General features: G+C 28.6%; 3 protein-coding genes across 3 annotated transcripts; 2 read left to right on the forward strand and 1 right to left on the reverse strand.

The window, feature by feature from the left end:
• Positions 1-1,080: 1,080 nt before the first annotated feature.
• Positions 1,081-1,590, forward strand: LOC129896186 (ethylene-responsive transcription factor ERF096-like). The gene has a single exon (XM_055972027.1). It carries the CDS (start codon positions 1,084-1,086, stop codon positions 1,468-1,470), a length of 387 nt encoding a protein of 128 aa, XP_055828002.1. The 5' UTR covers positions 1,081-1,083; the 3' UTR covers positions 1,471-1,590.
• Positions 1,591-6,264: 4,674 nt separating this feature from the next.
• Positions 6,265-6,750, reverse strand: LOC129894912 (ethylene-responsive transcription factor ERF098-like). Its single transcript, XM_055970510.1, has one exon. The coding sequence runs from the start codon at positions 6,748-6,750 to the stop codon at positions 6,265-6,267; it is 486 nt and encodes a 161-aa protein (XP_055826485.1).
• Positions 6,751-14,688: 7,938 nt separating this feature from the next.
• On the forward strand, positions 14,689-15,780 carry LOC129895878 (ethylene-responsive transcription factor 1B-like). The gene has a single exon (XM_055971657.1). The coding sequence runs from the start codon at positions 14,759-14,761 to the stop codon at positions 15,413-15,415; it is 657 nt and encodes a 218-aa protein (XP_055827632.1). The 5' UTR covers positions 14,689-14,758; the 3' UTR covers positions 15,416-15,780.
• The last annotated feature ends 389 nt before the right edge of the window (positions 15,781-16,169 follow it).

The raw sequence follows: 16,169 nt of genomic DNA on the forward strand, positions 1-16,169 counted from the left end.
TATGAATATATACCTACGACACTTAAAATTATTTTTACTTTTTGTAGGGGGGAAAAGGCTAATGTTTTTTTTACACAATACGTAAGAGGTGAGTGCATAAGGAAATGACCTCACCATTAATATAATGTACAAATAGCCTTAATTTTGCATCAAATTCTAGTTGATTGAACAATGTCAAAACCAATTCTTTTGAGTTTTAAGTTACTCCATCCGTTTTATTTTATATGAACTTGTTTGATTAAACACGTTACGAACTATTTTTGTAATTTGTTGTATTGTGATAGAATAAAATTCTATCCATATCTAAAAGAGTTACTTAATTATATATATAATTTAATGGTGTAAATATTTTCTACAACATCATTTTTGGCGAATTTACCAAGTCCCAAGTGTGTCCTGAGACAACACTTCGTTGATTTTTTTACTAAATATCTATCTATATATAGATAATAAATAAAATATATAATATGTTGTGTATAAATATAAGAATTAACTTAAATTAGCATTATTGTGATTTATTTATTTATTTACTTTTTCAAATGTTAACACAATTTATAAGAAATTACTTCATTCGTTATTGGCCATCAACTATCCTCCAATTTATATATGATTGAAATTATTTTCATGTACTATATAACAAATATTGAACTCTCTTTGATTTTTTTTTTTATGTAATTTCATATTTTGAACTATCTTAGTAATTTTTTTTTAACTATTCTACCTCTAATATAAGATCATCTTACAATTTTTTATTGACAAAATGATTTGATAATGTAAAAAATCGTTTTACCATTGTCACATGCAGATTAGTTAAAATAGGTGGACGAAAAGTGTTTTGTCTCTATAGCCATCATTTGACCAATCAGATACACTGCATTCATAATTTAACTTTTTGGTCCTTATAGAAGGTTCTTTTTTTTTTTTTTTTTGGCTAAACTAATAAATTTGGTCCGTCAAGATAATTCCATTCAAGTCATTCTCAACCATTCTTTATTATGCCAAACAATAAAAATCCCTTTTTATGAATTCCTTTATAAATTAGCCACCTTGTATTACCATATTCTGCATGAAAAGCAAAACAACATGGATGAAGTGAAATATAGAGGTGTTAGAAAGAGGCCATGGGGGAAATATGCAGCTGAAATTCGAGATACTAATCGTCAAGGAGGGGTTCGTGTTTGGCTAGGGACATTTGGTACTGCTGAAGAAGCTGCTCGAGCTTATGATAGGGCGGCATATAACATGAGGGGAAATTTGGCAATTCTTAATTTTCCTGAGGAGTATAATTTGCCAAGGACCTCTTCTCATTTTCACAACAATTCTTCGTCCATGGCTTCTTCATCTTCGAGTAATGTACATGCAAGAAATGATCAACAAGGAACAGGGCAAGTTATTGAACTTGAATATCTTGACGATAAGGTTCTTGAAGAACTTCTTGATTGCGAGCAACATGCAAATAAGAGGAAATGAATATCGTTAACATCCTTTATATAATTATAAAGCTAAGTATATCGCGTAATATCTACTAATAAAACTTATCATGGGGTTTTTGTTTCAATAAATACCACCTTTTTGCATGAAGAGACTGACATAAAATCTTACCTCTTCGTAGCCTATATATATATATATATATATATATATATATATATAGTAAAGTTGGATGGGCCAACTCTTAACAATGGTGGTGCATTTATGAATATATATATATGCAATTAATGTGTGCGCTAATTACCTATTAAATTTTTGCCATTGATGCTAATTACTATCTATAGAGTGTATGTTCATACAAATTGTATAACATTTGTGACTTCATTTGCTATGGGAAAACAATGTTGTAGCCTTCTAATTAATAAAGTTGATTTCCTAGATGTTTCTTTGCACCATTAATTCTAGTCTTTGCTATATGTTTCAGACTTTAATTTGTGTAACTATCCTTGCCATTTGGGAGCAAGTATTATTCAAGACAAAATTAAGTAAATAAAAGTGCGATTTCATATCTTAATATAGCATCAGAGCAGGAAAAATCCTGAATAATGATAGAGCCACGTTGAATCGCATTCGTCGAAAAATGATATAGCACAAATAAATCAATTAAAAATATATTTTATATACATTTGTAAAATTTTGAATCCCTTGAATAAGAGAGCTACAAGTTCAATTTGCTTTTACAAGATTTTTATATTTTTTTGTATCTCCTTGATATAATTTTTGTCTTCACCACTAATCTTCTAGGTTCGAGTCTCACCACCATGACTTACATTTGCTTTCACATTTCAAGATGTTTCGAATTCCTACCTCATAGACGAAACTAATTTATGCCCGATGGGCAACAAAGATTTGGTTTCTTAAGATTTTGTTTAGTGAAGCTAAAAGTTCAAGACCATACATTATGTAGGTCATTTTTGCAAAGGGCCCTTTCTCTTCATATTGGGTTATGGGCTACAACATGACTCAACCTGATGGCCCATTGGGCTTTTAATAATACTGGTTTATATGCCCAACGATTCATCCTGCCCATTGGCCTATGTGTGTAATAACTAATCAATTTAGGATTCAAACTTTGGTGTTTTACACTTTGGCCCCTAATGTTTTGATTGTTTGAAAATTCAAACTTTGATATATACACTAAATTATACTAATTTCTCACGGTTAAATCATAAATTAAGGGGAGGAGGTATATTAACTAAGTTTAATGATATATTAGTGTATACAAAGGGCAAAAAAAAACTATATCGGTAGCAGATGTTTATACCAAGCCAATATATACATGATATTTGTTTGTACATATGCTTTTAGCACTTAATCATGATTAACTAACATGCATACTTACCTTATTAAATTACTTAACTAGAGTAATTTACATGATTTGCTGTAAACACCCGAGGAGAATCAATACTTATAAAGCTTAATCATTTTTATAACTATTTTTCCATCTCTAAAAGTTATCTTAAACAATCACTAAAAAAAAAGAATTAGTCACGAATTTCGTCACTAATCTATTACTAAATAACTCGTATATAGCTAACAATTTTTTTATAAGGGTAAAGGAATATTTTGAATTCTCATATACAGAGAAATTATAAGTGGTTTATTATTTTTTAATGTTGATAAATGTGCAGTAAAAATTTGATCTAATGTTCACGTATAACCTTTTTTTCCCTTCCTTTTCTAGTTTCTTCCAATTGTTCGACCTATCCAAAAAAATTATCGGCCTACGAATGTGGTTTTTCATTTGCTGTTTGATATTCGTATTGGAGCTCAATTAAATTTAGCTTGCGCGACACTCTCAACTGAACTTTTCCACTTCTAGAGACTTAAATCCAAGACGTCTAATTAAGAGTGGAGGGATCTCAACCATCTCATCACAATCCATATTGGTTCACGCTAATTTATATGATGTACTGAGATACCATAAACGTAAATTAGAATAATATATTATTATATATTATGCATCTGATCTTAAAAGAGGATTCAGAAGATCAGTACGAAAATCATATATATTCTTTTGTTTTTAGTCCAATTTTGTTTTTAGTCCAATTTTGTTTTTAGTCCAAAAAATCATTAATATTCGAATAATTTTTTAGCAAATTGCTGCATTATTGTTAAAAAGAAACAATGTCTTGATCTAGAAATTACTTTTCCTTCATATTTTACCCAAATTACCATTGAATCGAAATGACATTCTTTTTACATTTACCATAACTATATTAACACTTTATTATTGTGTTTTTTTTTCATTCATTGTCCGATATTAATATTGTGATCCGATTAAATTTAAATTTGTATCGAAGAATCCCACATTAAAAATAAAGCATTTTTCAATAAAAAGAATTTTATGCCCAACACTTAAATTCCAGACCTCTGATTACGAATAAAAAAATATGTTGTTATTTCATGTTACAAAGGGCATAAAAACAATCACACATAAGAGATTAAAAAAGGAAGAAGGTGAACACAAGATTTACTGAGGGCTGGCCAATTGCCCATGCCTTCAGATTAAAAAAAATAAAAACTAATGGAGGTCTCGTGTTCAAACTTTAAATATGAAAAAAAATCCTATTAAAGAGTGCTTTTTCTTTAAATAGATGTTACATGACGCGAATCTGAATTAGTTGAAGCTTCAATGAGTATGAAAGATTTAAGTGAATTCTAAATTTAATTTTGTATATATTTAGTAATTTTTTAAAAACATAATATATACTGGATTTGCCGAACTCGTAGGTCGGCTTCCAGCTCCGACCCTGTTGTTACTCAGTCTTATTTCAATTCTAGTCTCATGTTGTTGGTTGATGAAGGGATAATTCATCTCTTTATATGACTTAGAAAATCATTATTTTTTATCCGCACATATATGGAGTAATTTTCTCTAATGAGATGAAGACTGATAAAACAAATCACCTAATATTTGTCCATGATGAAACAAAATGTTAAGACCATGATGTCCACATCAATAATATTAATTAAGGTTTATTGATTCTGAATTTTCCATCAAATTCATAACACGTCTTAATTACTGTTCACTATTACATATATCTTATGAATTTTTTCTAATACAGATTAAATACCGAGTCTAAGTTAAAGCTACGCTACTCATGAATTCTTTCAAACGCATAACTAATCCAACACTTTCTCATCAGAAATCTCACACAAAACATAATTGGTGATTACAGATTATCCACAAAAATATATCATAGTCATTAATATTTGTTACAATTCCTCAAATGCATTACATAAATATTGTAATATTTATTGTAATTTTCCACAAACATACATTTAATCCAATCCACAATCAATTGATTATATAGTGTCACATAAAATGTATATGACCTGGATCATATTTCTAGTTTCTTGTAACTCCCTTTTCTCTTATTACCTTTCTTTTTGGTCTTGTTTTTTCAACGCGATGCATGTAACGTCAAGTTAGATTTGCCCTCGACCTAATGACTTCGAACACAACTTGAGTTACTCCCTCTGTTTTTATTAACTTATCAAATTTTGACTTCACACATCTATTGAGAAAACAATGATTGTATATTGAGTTTACTATTTTACCCCTATTAATTGATAGAATTTTAAACATATTTACTCACTACACTTTTCAAAGACAATAAATTGAGGGTATAATAGAAACAAAAAAATTGTCCTTTCTTGATTTGTCAAAATTGACAAGTAAAAAGAGAAATCAAATTAGAAAATATTTGATAAATAAATAATAACGATGCGAGAACCAAGTGTTCTTCTTTCTGGTCTAATAAGTTAAATCTTTTCATCTTCTTTTATATATCAAAACCAAATCATAAATATTCTAAGTCAAATATTTGACCATTATCCTTCCTTCTAGGTAAATATTCTAAGTCAAATGTTCTTGGAGGAATATATAGTTTAATTCCTCTAATCTTTTTCAATTTGGAAATGCAGTATTTGCATCCAATAGGTCAAACACTCCATCTATGTAGTTGACACAAAGGAAAAAGTTTTTTTTTTTCCATAACAAAAATAAAATAAAATTTTGGGATTGAAGAATCCATAAGGTACGAACAAACGAAGAAATTAAAGATGGACCATCAAGAGATATGGCAGGATATATGTAATCCCTATGAATAAGAATCGAAACTTCTTGTAGGAAGTAGTCCCTTTCTTAGTGGGTCATACGCAACGTAAATCCACATTAGTCTCCTTCAATTGAATATATATTGAATACAACAAAAAAACAAGTACTATTTATGATCAGTCTGAAACAAATTGAGGTTTGTTTATATGAACTCTTCTGGCCATGTTATTCCCTTTAAATTCTTACTCTAAGGCAAACACTATACACCGGGGTGGACCTACAGAGTATTCATATGAACCCACTTCGTTGGGAAATAACACTTATAATAAATATATATATATATTTGATCAGTTTTTGAAAATTTATAGCTATATATTAAATTTTAATTCCACTTAAACAAATATTATGTTAGCCCAGCAGTGAAGTGGGTTCAAACTTTTCCAAGAGTCCCGAGTTCAAAACTGGCAATCAACACTTAAGTTCGTTTCTTTTTTATATCTTGAACCCGGTGAAAATCCCGAGTCCGATTCTGATTACACACAATAAGTTGTGAATACCGAATATGGTTATAAAAGAAAATGAAAAACGACAATGATGATGAAGAAGAAGAAAACAAAAGCTTTTTCCTAGGTACACTATAGAAATTCATTGCTATTCCTTTCATCCACTGTTAAAGGTACTTGATAACTTAAAAATTAAAACTACAAAAGTACTTAACCTCCCTTTCTTATCATCTTTGGCTCTTCTGCTCCAAGAAGTTCGTCTAGCACACTATCATCAAGATACTCAAACTCAATGATTTCTTTGTCTTGATGACAATTTGATGAAATTCCCCTCTCTAAACCTCGCTTTGGAGTATTAACATTAAATGAAGCACGATAGTTATAATAAGGTGGATCATTGAGCTTAGAATAATACTCATTTGGGAAATTCAAAGTAGCAAGATGTCCCCTTAGGTTAAATGCTGCCTTGTCATAGGCCCTCGCCGCTTCCTCGGCCGTATCAAACGTCCCGAGCCATTGGCGAGCGCCTTGCCTCGTTGGGTCACGTATCTCTGCCGCGAATTTACCCCACGTACGTTTCCGAACGCCTCGATATTTGATCATGTCATTATTATCCTTCCCAACTTTGTTGCAATTTTCTTTCTCTTGCATGACCTTTTTTCCTTTAGAAGAAGATAAAGAGGAACTACCATCCATGTTGATTATATGTGAAGTTTTATTGTTCTTTCAAATTTGGAGGCACACACCACATTGACATATTCATTTTGGACATGTCAATGTCTATTTATATAGAGCTCATGCGAAGAGATTGTGACCCATAAGATTATTTGAAATCAATGAATCTTTATTTTATTATATTCTCTAAAATTCTCTTTCATTTGAAAAAATTACAAATAATTCATACTCTCTCTTATTTTCTGATACATCACTTTGCGTGATGTATCGGGACGTCAAATACATGACTTTACGTGATGTATTGGTCCGATACATAAGTAATATACCATGACGTCAGATATATCATTTTACGCGATGTACCGATCGGATCCATCACTTTATGTGATGTATTAGAACGTATATGATGTATCTAAATTCCACCAAATTTAAGAAATTTTTGTATTTCGGAAAAAGTGGGGATAAAATGTCTGTTTTTTTTTTGTCTTACACTATATAACTAATCACATTTTTACGCCATCAGGCCACATGTGACTAATCACGTTTTTTACACCATCAGATCATATTAACATGTTATAACAAGTAATTTTGTCTAGTCTTTAAAATTACAGACCGTACATTTTAATAAGTCTTATCTGTATAAAAAATTCTTTATATTAACAGTGTAAATATTAATTATTGTGTTGTTTTATATTGAGTATCTTGGAAAAAAACTTTCTTTGCAAGGAAGCCTCTTCAAAGATGTCGAAAAAATTCGATAATTATTCTAACAAATCTAGTATGCTTATATATATATTCAAAGAAAAAAAAAAGAGATATATATAGTTGAAGCTACTTTTCACTGCTAAAACTTTATATCTACATGTGTTTTAGGTAGAAACTTTTTCTTGGAGATAGATTTTGTTGATCAACATAATAGTGAGGTTGCAAGAATATTGTAAGGTGGTAATATAATATAATTAGCCAAAGACATATATAGGACGTAATGATTGAGTTGAATTGAATTTGGATGGATTAAAATGACTTGAGTTAATAAATTAATAGGTTACTGATCCATTCAAAAATAACTTGGGCTGAAATGAACTAAAAACGTGTCATAACAAATTTCCTCAATCCTTATTAAGCTTAATTTCCTTGATTGTTCTTTTTTTATATTTTGGAACCTAATAATAAAATTATATTGTTTGTTTATTATGGCTATATATATACATTATATTTCAAATGAAAATATATCAAAATGTTATTTTGATAAGAATATTTCTCATGGATTAATTTAAATTGTGTACCAACTTAATTTTTTATGAATTAAAATGAGTTAGGCAGAAAGAATTGACTTCATAAATGAGCAGATCATTAATTATTTAAATTTAAACGAGTTCAACAAATCATATTTTCATAGATTGATTTTGCCACCCTAGTCAAGAAGAATATGGATAAGATTCTTATGATCTCCTTGGATCTTACTTTAAGAAGATTTTTCTCCTTAGATATAACTTATTAGTATGATATAAAGGGTATATAATATATTTAAGAGATGATTATATTTTTCAAGAAAATGTACTACAGAGTGACAGTATTTATGTCTTGATTTGAGTGAATTGGAATCGATTATATGTAATTTCACTGATTATTATTTGAAGTTTATGATTTCGGACTTCTAAGAGAACAATAGTCAAATTATCTAATATTTGATGTAAATTAAGCTATAGAATCTTTAATTTTTTAGAAATAAAATTCATTATTTAGAAACTATATAAAAAGTACTATAAGTCACAATAGTTAACAATTTAAAATATTTAAAAATATTCAAAAAATTATGATAATAGAAAATATCATTTAATTGTTCAAATAATAACTAAGACAAATAATTTTCTAGATAATACATATTAAATAAATTTCTTAATGCAAACATAAATTTGAAATTTAGAACAGAGACAATGAATATCACAAGAACTATGAGCACATGTTCTATTAAAAATATTTTTTGAATTTTTACTTTAAAATATTCTGTTGAATAATCTCTTAGAAACAACTAAGACATGCATTTTTTTTTTATTAATTTCGAAACATATCACGTACTTTTCCAAAGAAAAAAAACTCTTCCCAATTGGTACCGACTTGATAATTCTCAGAATCATTTCCAGCTAATTAAAATTGAGTTATGCAATTTTTTGGTCCACACATTTTCTTTTCCATTGAAGTTGACTGAATAATGCCAAGATTAGGGCCCACTAATTTTATTAGATACTTCCTAAGCATTTTTTGAGATTGGAAGTTTCGATTCATTTATTTTAATTTATGTGATATATATTTTAATTTAATATAAAAATAATTTATATGTTTATTTAAAAATAATTTAATTTTATATTTTATATTTTATCTTAATAAAATGATTTATAATCAATATAAATACTTTTTTTTTAATTGGGGCAATAAATGTCCAGTTTGTATAAAACATGGACGTAAACAATTCGAGCTAATTGATGACTTACAATTACTAGAAATTTCTCAATGAAGATTAATAACTACAATAATTTAGCTTTATCACGATGAAATTTTAAAGAGTATCCACGCATGTTGGTCAAGGATGTAACTCATTGAATACATAATTATAGCTTGTGTGTTGCCTAGAATATCTAAGGAAATCAACAAACTTCTGTGGCATAAAAAGTCGTAATTCCTCTAAGAAGTTTATGATGATCGAACCACTCTTATATTACTCCATACGTATCTCACTAAAGAAAAAGTCAGATCGATAAGGGGGCCTATGGAAACCCTCGCCTTCTTTAAATTTGTTAATGAAATTAATTAACCAGATAAATTACCCACATATTAAGAACGAATGGATATAGTGTCAAATCATATAACATCACATAAAATGAAATGAAAAGAATATAAAAAAGAAATTGAATTTGTTTAGTTATTGTCAGCAGAATATGGATGCCACAAGTTTTTAATTAATTACTGTACTTTTTTTTTTCGTTTTAAAATAAATATATTTTGGGAATATAAGCTACTCTTATCCAAGGCATTCAAGTTTGGGTACGATGATGGTATAGACAAGAATGAGTCAAATAATTTTGAAAAGTAAATTCGAGATTTGAATTCTACTAATTTAACATTTAAGGCTTTTAATATTAAATTAATTAGAATTTTAAGATTATGGAATCAATTTAAAGAAATTTTTACATAAAAATTATACTTTACGTCAAAATTATTAAATTCAAATAAACTCATTGTTATAAGGTCTTCACATGATATTAACTGTTGACACGTGATTTTTCTCTGTTTAATTTGTCATGAAATTCCACTCATTAGGATGAAATTCCCATTCTTTCTCTTTCTTCTACAAACATGGAGAATAAAAGCACGTGGGAATATAGTGGATAAAAAGTGATAAATAGTATATTATCCGTTTCAATTTATGTAATGATATTTTATCGATTGTGACAATTCAAAATAAAAAAACTTTAAAACTTTGTTATAATCTAAAATGTGATAATTAATGGGATGGGGTTAATGGTAGATCATGAAGGCCATGACCTAGATCGGTGACGGCCTCCATTATACTTTGAAGGTTCGCCTGCTTAAGATCGATATAATTAAGTAATCGAGCTTACATCATAATTCATGATATGCGATCCTTAATAAAGGAAAACAAGAAGTAAAATCTAATATGTGTCATAATCAAATGCTTCCATATTCATTGTGACTTTAATTGCTATTAAAATACACACAAAAAAATGACCTCAAGAAGTTAAATAGAGATGCATGCATGAGAGATGAGGAGTGAATAGTAATATTGAGAAATTTTCACTTAGTTATTCTTTTATAGACATCTGCTTAGTAAATGACGTTTCTTTAATAACTTATGAATCTTTTAGATTACGATTTACGTTTTCCTTTTGATCAAACAGAAAATCATACAAGAAAATATTATATCATGATCTAAAATTTAGTAAATTATTTAAACGTTAGACACAAGTAATTTGGTATTTTCTTTATAAGATTAAGAAGCATATGACTAAACATTAGACTTGAATTTAATATTATCTGGAGCGCTAATTTTTGAAGGACTATATTTACATAAATTTTAAAAATAAGGACAAAATTTAAATAGTGACAGAAAAAAAGGAAATTTGTGTAAATTGGTCAATAGTATTGTTCCATATTAACGGCCCAAATGGAAGAGACTTGGATTCGGGGCCCAATTGTCTTTCTTTGTTGGTCATTTGCACTTTTGGCCCTATTTTATGCTGATCTTTAATTTTTGTTCGTCAAGGTAAATCATTTTTTTGGGGCATAAATTTATATTTTTGCATTATAAGATTTCACAAGCCATTCACTGTGCTCTTAAATAACTGAGGTACCAAATGTGTTATTCTCCCTAATATCTATTAGGTTAAAACTTATTCAGATCGGATATTTATATTAGATCAATTGATGTATGAATGTGTTTGCACATACACTTCTTTTAGTAAATCATGATAAATTAATACATATTTTCAAATTATTAAATCACTTAACCTTGATAAGTTGAAATAATTTGGTGTAAACACTCGATTCGATAAATTTTCTATTATCAAAATTAGAAAAATATGTAATTATAATATATTCAGATATAAGCAAATTTACTATTAAAGATTTTGATGGAATAATAAGCACTCCTTTAATAGGCCATATTTTACAGTGAAATTTCAAAATGGAAGACTGAAAAACAAGATGTAAAGAAATACTCCAAGTGTCGAATGTGCATAGAACAAATACATTTGATTTCTAATAGGATAATTACCCTATTCACTAAAACCTAATTATGAATTAATTGATTTGATTACAGTTAACCATAATTTGTGGCTTGAAAGGGAAAGTTAATAGTTTCGTAAACAAATTTGGAAAAAAACAAAAGAAGAGACAGTGTACCGTGAATGTGTTGCATCTTAATCTACCTAACTAATTAGCATTTTATTCTTCATCATAAATCATAATCATCATGCCTATTGGAAAGTTGTATTTTTATATTTATTAATTGCTGTTCTTAATGTATTATCATTAATTGACGGCGCTCAACTTTATTAATTTCAAAACTTTATATCATTTTCTATCTTTAATTATATAATTAACTCTTTAATCTTAGGTTACCAATCAATAAAAGGGTACAAAATATTTTGCGTCAGCAGGATTTGAAGAAGGATCGTATTTCAAGGGGTGTGATATAAACAGTCAATGTAAGCATTATTGACTATTTTCACGGTTCGAACTCAAATTTATCGTTGCTTCAAAACTTTCCTTCTTAAATTACCGATCAATTTTTATTTTATTTAAAAGTACATGTAAATAAGTTTTTCTATATAATCATTATTTAAATAAAGAGAGTACATGTACATTCATTTGTATTATATAATCAATTTGTTCTAGAAAACTGCCTAATTATGCTGCCCATATGTGTTTGCTTGGAATATTTTATATCGTATTTGTGTTCGTGATTACCACTAATTACTATTTGGAACTTTTGGATTTTCTCCATTTCCCCCCAATTTGAAAGCAAAGAAATAAGAACACTCGGATTCAGAATTTAAATTTTAATATTCTTTGTATTAATTTCATTGTATATAAACATATAAAAAAATCATTCTTTTTATTTAAAAGCCTTAAGTTTGAAGTCTAAAGTGAAAGAACTACGACTGATAGATCGTAAAAGCATAATAATAATAGAATCGATATATATCCGATTCTCCCCTCGTCCGGCTCTATGCACATGAATCTCCAATTAATCTCTAAGATCTAATATATATTAACGTGTTACCATATCACGGGGCTTTACAAGAAATCCTTAACACATTTTTTAAAAGGAAGTCGTCTTAGTGCGAGTCTAAATTAATGCAAACATGAATTACAAATAAGTTTATGTCAAAATAATTATACCAATTTATTATAACAAAATAACATAACAAAATGACTAGAATATATTTATTAATTAACCATACGTAAGTGAAATATAAGAAATTTATACAAATATATATATTATGTATTGATTTGATGCAAACATGAATTAATCAAGTTTTATTTGTATTTCAAACTCAAAAGGTATCTAAGTTCTTATAATACTCTTTTTTTTTTGTTGACTTTCAAAGGGGTCTGTATTTGGACATTTTTACATATAAATCATTTTCATGACAAATGACCCCTCCTTTTTTTTGGTAAGGTTAATGAATCCTTTCTAGCTCTATATATTTCTTTTTTCTTTTTTGATACTACTAATTTAGTAATATAAAAACAACCCAATGGGATATATAATTTCATCTATATGAGCTCGCTCATATAGTTAGTTTCAAGTTCGAATAAAGAAAGCCGGTTGAGTATTTGCGTATATCATATCTTTTTCAGACTCTATTCATAGAATTACATTAGATTTGACTGTGTATACATTAGAAAATTTTAATGGCTATTCCTATGGAATGCCAGAAAAATTAATGTAATGTGAACGGTGAAGTAACAATTATGAGTATCTTTAATTAGTTCACATGAATCTCCTAATTAAAGTGCTTTGTCTCCTTGGGAGTTAGGACCAGAAATTGTATCACAAAAATCAAATTGAAATAAAACACGCAACTCAAATTTGATGATTCATCGTGTCACTCGAGGTAGAGCTATAACGATCGATGGGTGGTCAGTTCAACATATTTCATCAAAAATTATTATAATTTAATTCTCTATTCAATTCCTTTTATCTATTTCATTATCGGTGGCCGCATATGACTATTAAAATGGAAAACACTTTTTATCAGATTTTTTTATATTCAGAGCTTAAAATTGAAATCTCTAATTAAGAATGATTAAATATACTTTTTATCCATATATATATTAAATATTAAATATACTTAACAAAATTCTTGATTTTGTCACTCTAAATTCTTCCTTGTATTGAAATATCACTATTCTAGTTAATTTAGTTTTTTTTTAAACTCCAAAGTTTTCAAACAATACGATCATGTGGTATTAGGGATAGAACTTAATTTTTTTTTTCTTTTTCATCCGATGGTCGATATCTACTTCATAGGTTCAATGTATTAATTTAGCTTAGACTAAAAAAATCTACTTTGGAGATAAGTACTTTCGATCAAAAATAATTTCATTCAAAAGATTTAAATTTGATACTTTTAATGAATATTTTAAAACATTGATCTAGAAGTTAGAATTTCAAAAGAATAATAAGAAAGGTCAATAAAACTTCTTGGTTGCAGTCATCATTCAAGATTTGTTTGACCTGGCCGCCTTGATATTAGCCCACGTGTCCTTTTTGCATATTGTTTTAATTATCTCTAAAATTAATGACAAGAAGCCATAAAAATAATTCCAAAACATCCTCCTTGGTCACTCTTTTTCTTTTTGTCCCTTTTCAACTCTTTTTAAATGTATTTTTTTTTTTTTTTTACTTTCTTGTGATATTAATGACACACCAGATACTTTGGAAAGAGTTTTAACTTGTATATATTTGAGTTCTTAGTCAAAATTGACGAAATAAAATAAAAATAATTTAAATTTGATGTCTTAATTTAAATAAGTTAACTAGAATCGACAGTAACAAATAGGTAAATAGTGTGATAGAGTTTTATAGTGGATTAAAAGAAAAAATATATTTATATAATTAAAAGTGTGGTTATTTTTAGTTGAGACGATCTGTATGTTATCTTCGAGATATATATGTTGAAAGTGTGAAGAAATTTTATACTATATCAATTTTTTTCATGTTGTAACAAATAATTTTCTATATTTATAGAATTTCAATCTAATATTTTTTTGAGTGTTATGTGATTTGATACTGTAAAAACTCCTTTACATGATATATATATAGCTTTTTGAAAATTTATAACCAATCTAGAATTTCTTTGTGGGCTCCTCCTACTAATATGGGTATAAAAAGAGGATCAAGCCTCAACAACTTCTCCCCATAATGGACTATTACTAAGAAAAAAAGTAGTCACCTACTTCTTTAAAATTTTTCTTGAAACAATAGAACCAAAAAGAGAAAACAATGGATTCTGCTTCCTCCTCATCTTCTTCTCATTCCCTCTATGATTTGAATTTCAATACCCCTTCCCTTCCATTCAACATAAACGATTCGGACGAGATGTTCCTTTATGGCCTTCTCGCACAAGCTGACTCAGACACCATCATCTCTGTAACGAATAATAATACTCCCATGGTCGAGCCAAAAGTACCCTCATCAAAGGAAAAGAATTATAGAGGTGTTAGGCATCGACCATGGGGAAAATTTGCGGCGGAGATAAGGGACTCAACTAGAAATGGAATTAGGGTATGGCTAGGGACATTTGATAGTGCTGAAGATGCTGCTTTAGCATATGATCAAGCTGCTTTTTCAATGAGGGGTACAAGTGCAATCTTGAATTTTTCAGTTGAAAGAGTTGTTGAATCTCTTCATGAAATGAAATTTCATGTTGAGGAAGGTTGTTCACCTATTATGTCTCTTAAGAAGAGACACTCTATGAGGAAGAGGAAATTGAACAAGAAAAATAAAATAAGTAGGAAAATTGTAAAAGATGAGAGTAATTATAATGTTAATATAGTAGTGTTTGAAGACTTGGGTGTTGATTATTTGGAACAACTTTTGAGTTCAAATGATCATAGTAGTGCTAGTAATGATCACGGAGGTTCGTGGTGGGACGAATAAGATATCACTTCATTGACCGTTAATCAAAGGATTAAAGTTCAAGCATGGGAAGGACATGATCGATGAATGGAATGAATCTTACATCAATGAAGGATGAGAATCCTGTGCTCCTATATGACTTAGACTAACCTCCTTTTGAGCTAGCTTTTGAAGTTAGATGGCTAGATCCAAATCCATTTAACACTATACAAATTTGAATTAATTAGTGACTCAAAATGAGTATTATACCTTGGATGAAAAACAAAAAAAAAATATATTACTACTAGTGTAACTTTTAGTGCTTGGTAAATCATTGGTCCATCCAATTTTTTTCTTCTATTTTTACATCGATCTCTCCCTTACTTTAATTGGAGAGAGGTTTGTAAGATTTTTCTTTTTGTAAAGACTTTTAGTGATGATGGCATGTTATTGTCAATAGCTTCACTGTGATATTGATATTACAAAAGCACACTTGTTTTTTTTAATCATTTGTTCGTGAAATAATTTATTGACTCAACTAATTCAAAAATTGGTATCGTAAAAGTCAGTTATGATGATTTTAGTGTTTCCAAGAAAGCGGACTTCATTATCAAATCTTAAACTCGATATTTCTAATTAAGAATATATAAATTAGTAATTATCATTCTATTACACTCTTTGATTGTTAAGTATATACTATTTTTTCGGTTCCATTTTATGCTAAGGAAGGTGGGCCATACCATGAACTAGGGCTGTACAGGGCAAACCGATAAACCGCACCAAACCGACAAATCGA

The sequence above is a fragment of the Solanum dulcamara genome, chromosome 7, assembly GCF_947179165.1.
Source record: "Solanum dulcamara chromosome 7, daSolDulc1.2, whole genome shotgun sequence".
Lineage (NCBI taxonomy): Eukaryota > Viridiplantae > Streptophyta > Magnoliopsida > Solanales > Solanaceae > Solanum > Solanum dulcamara.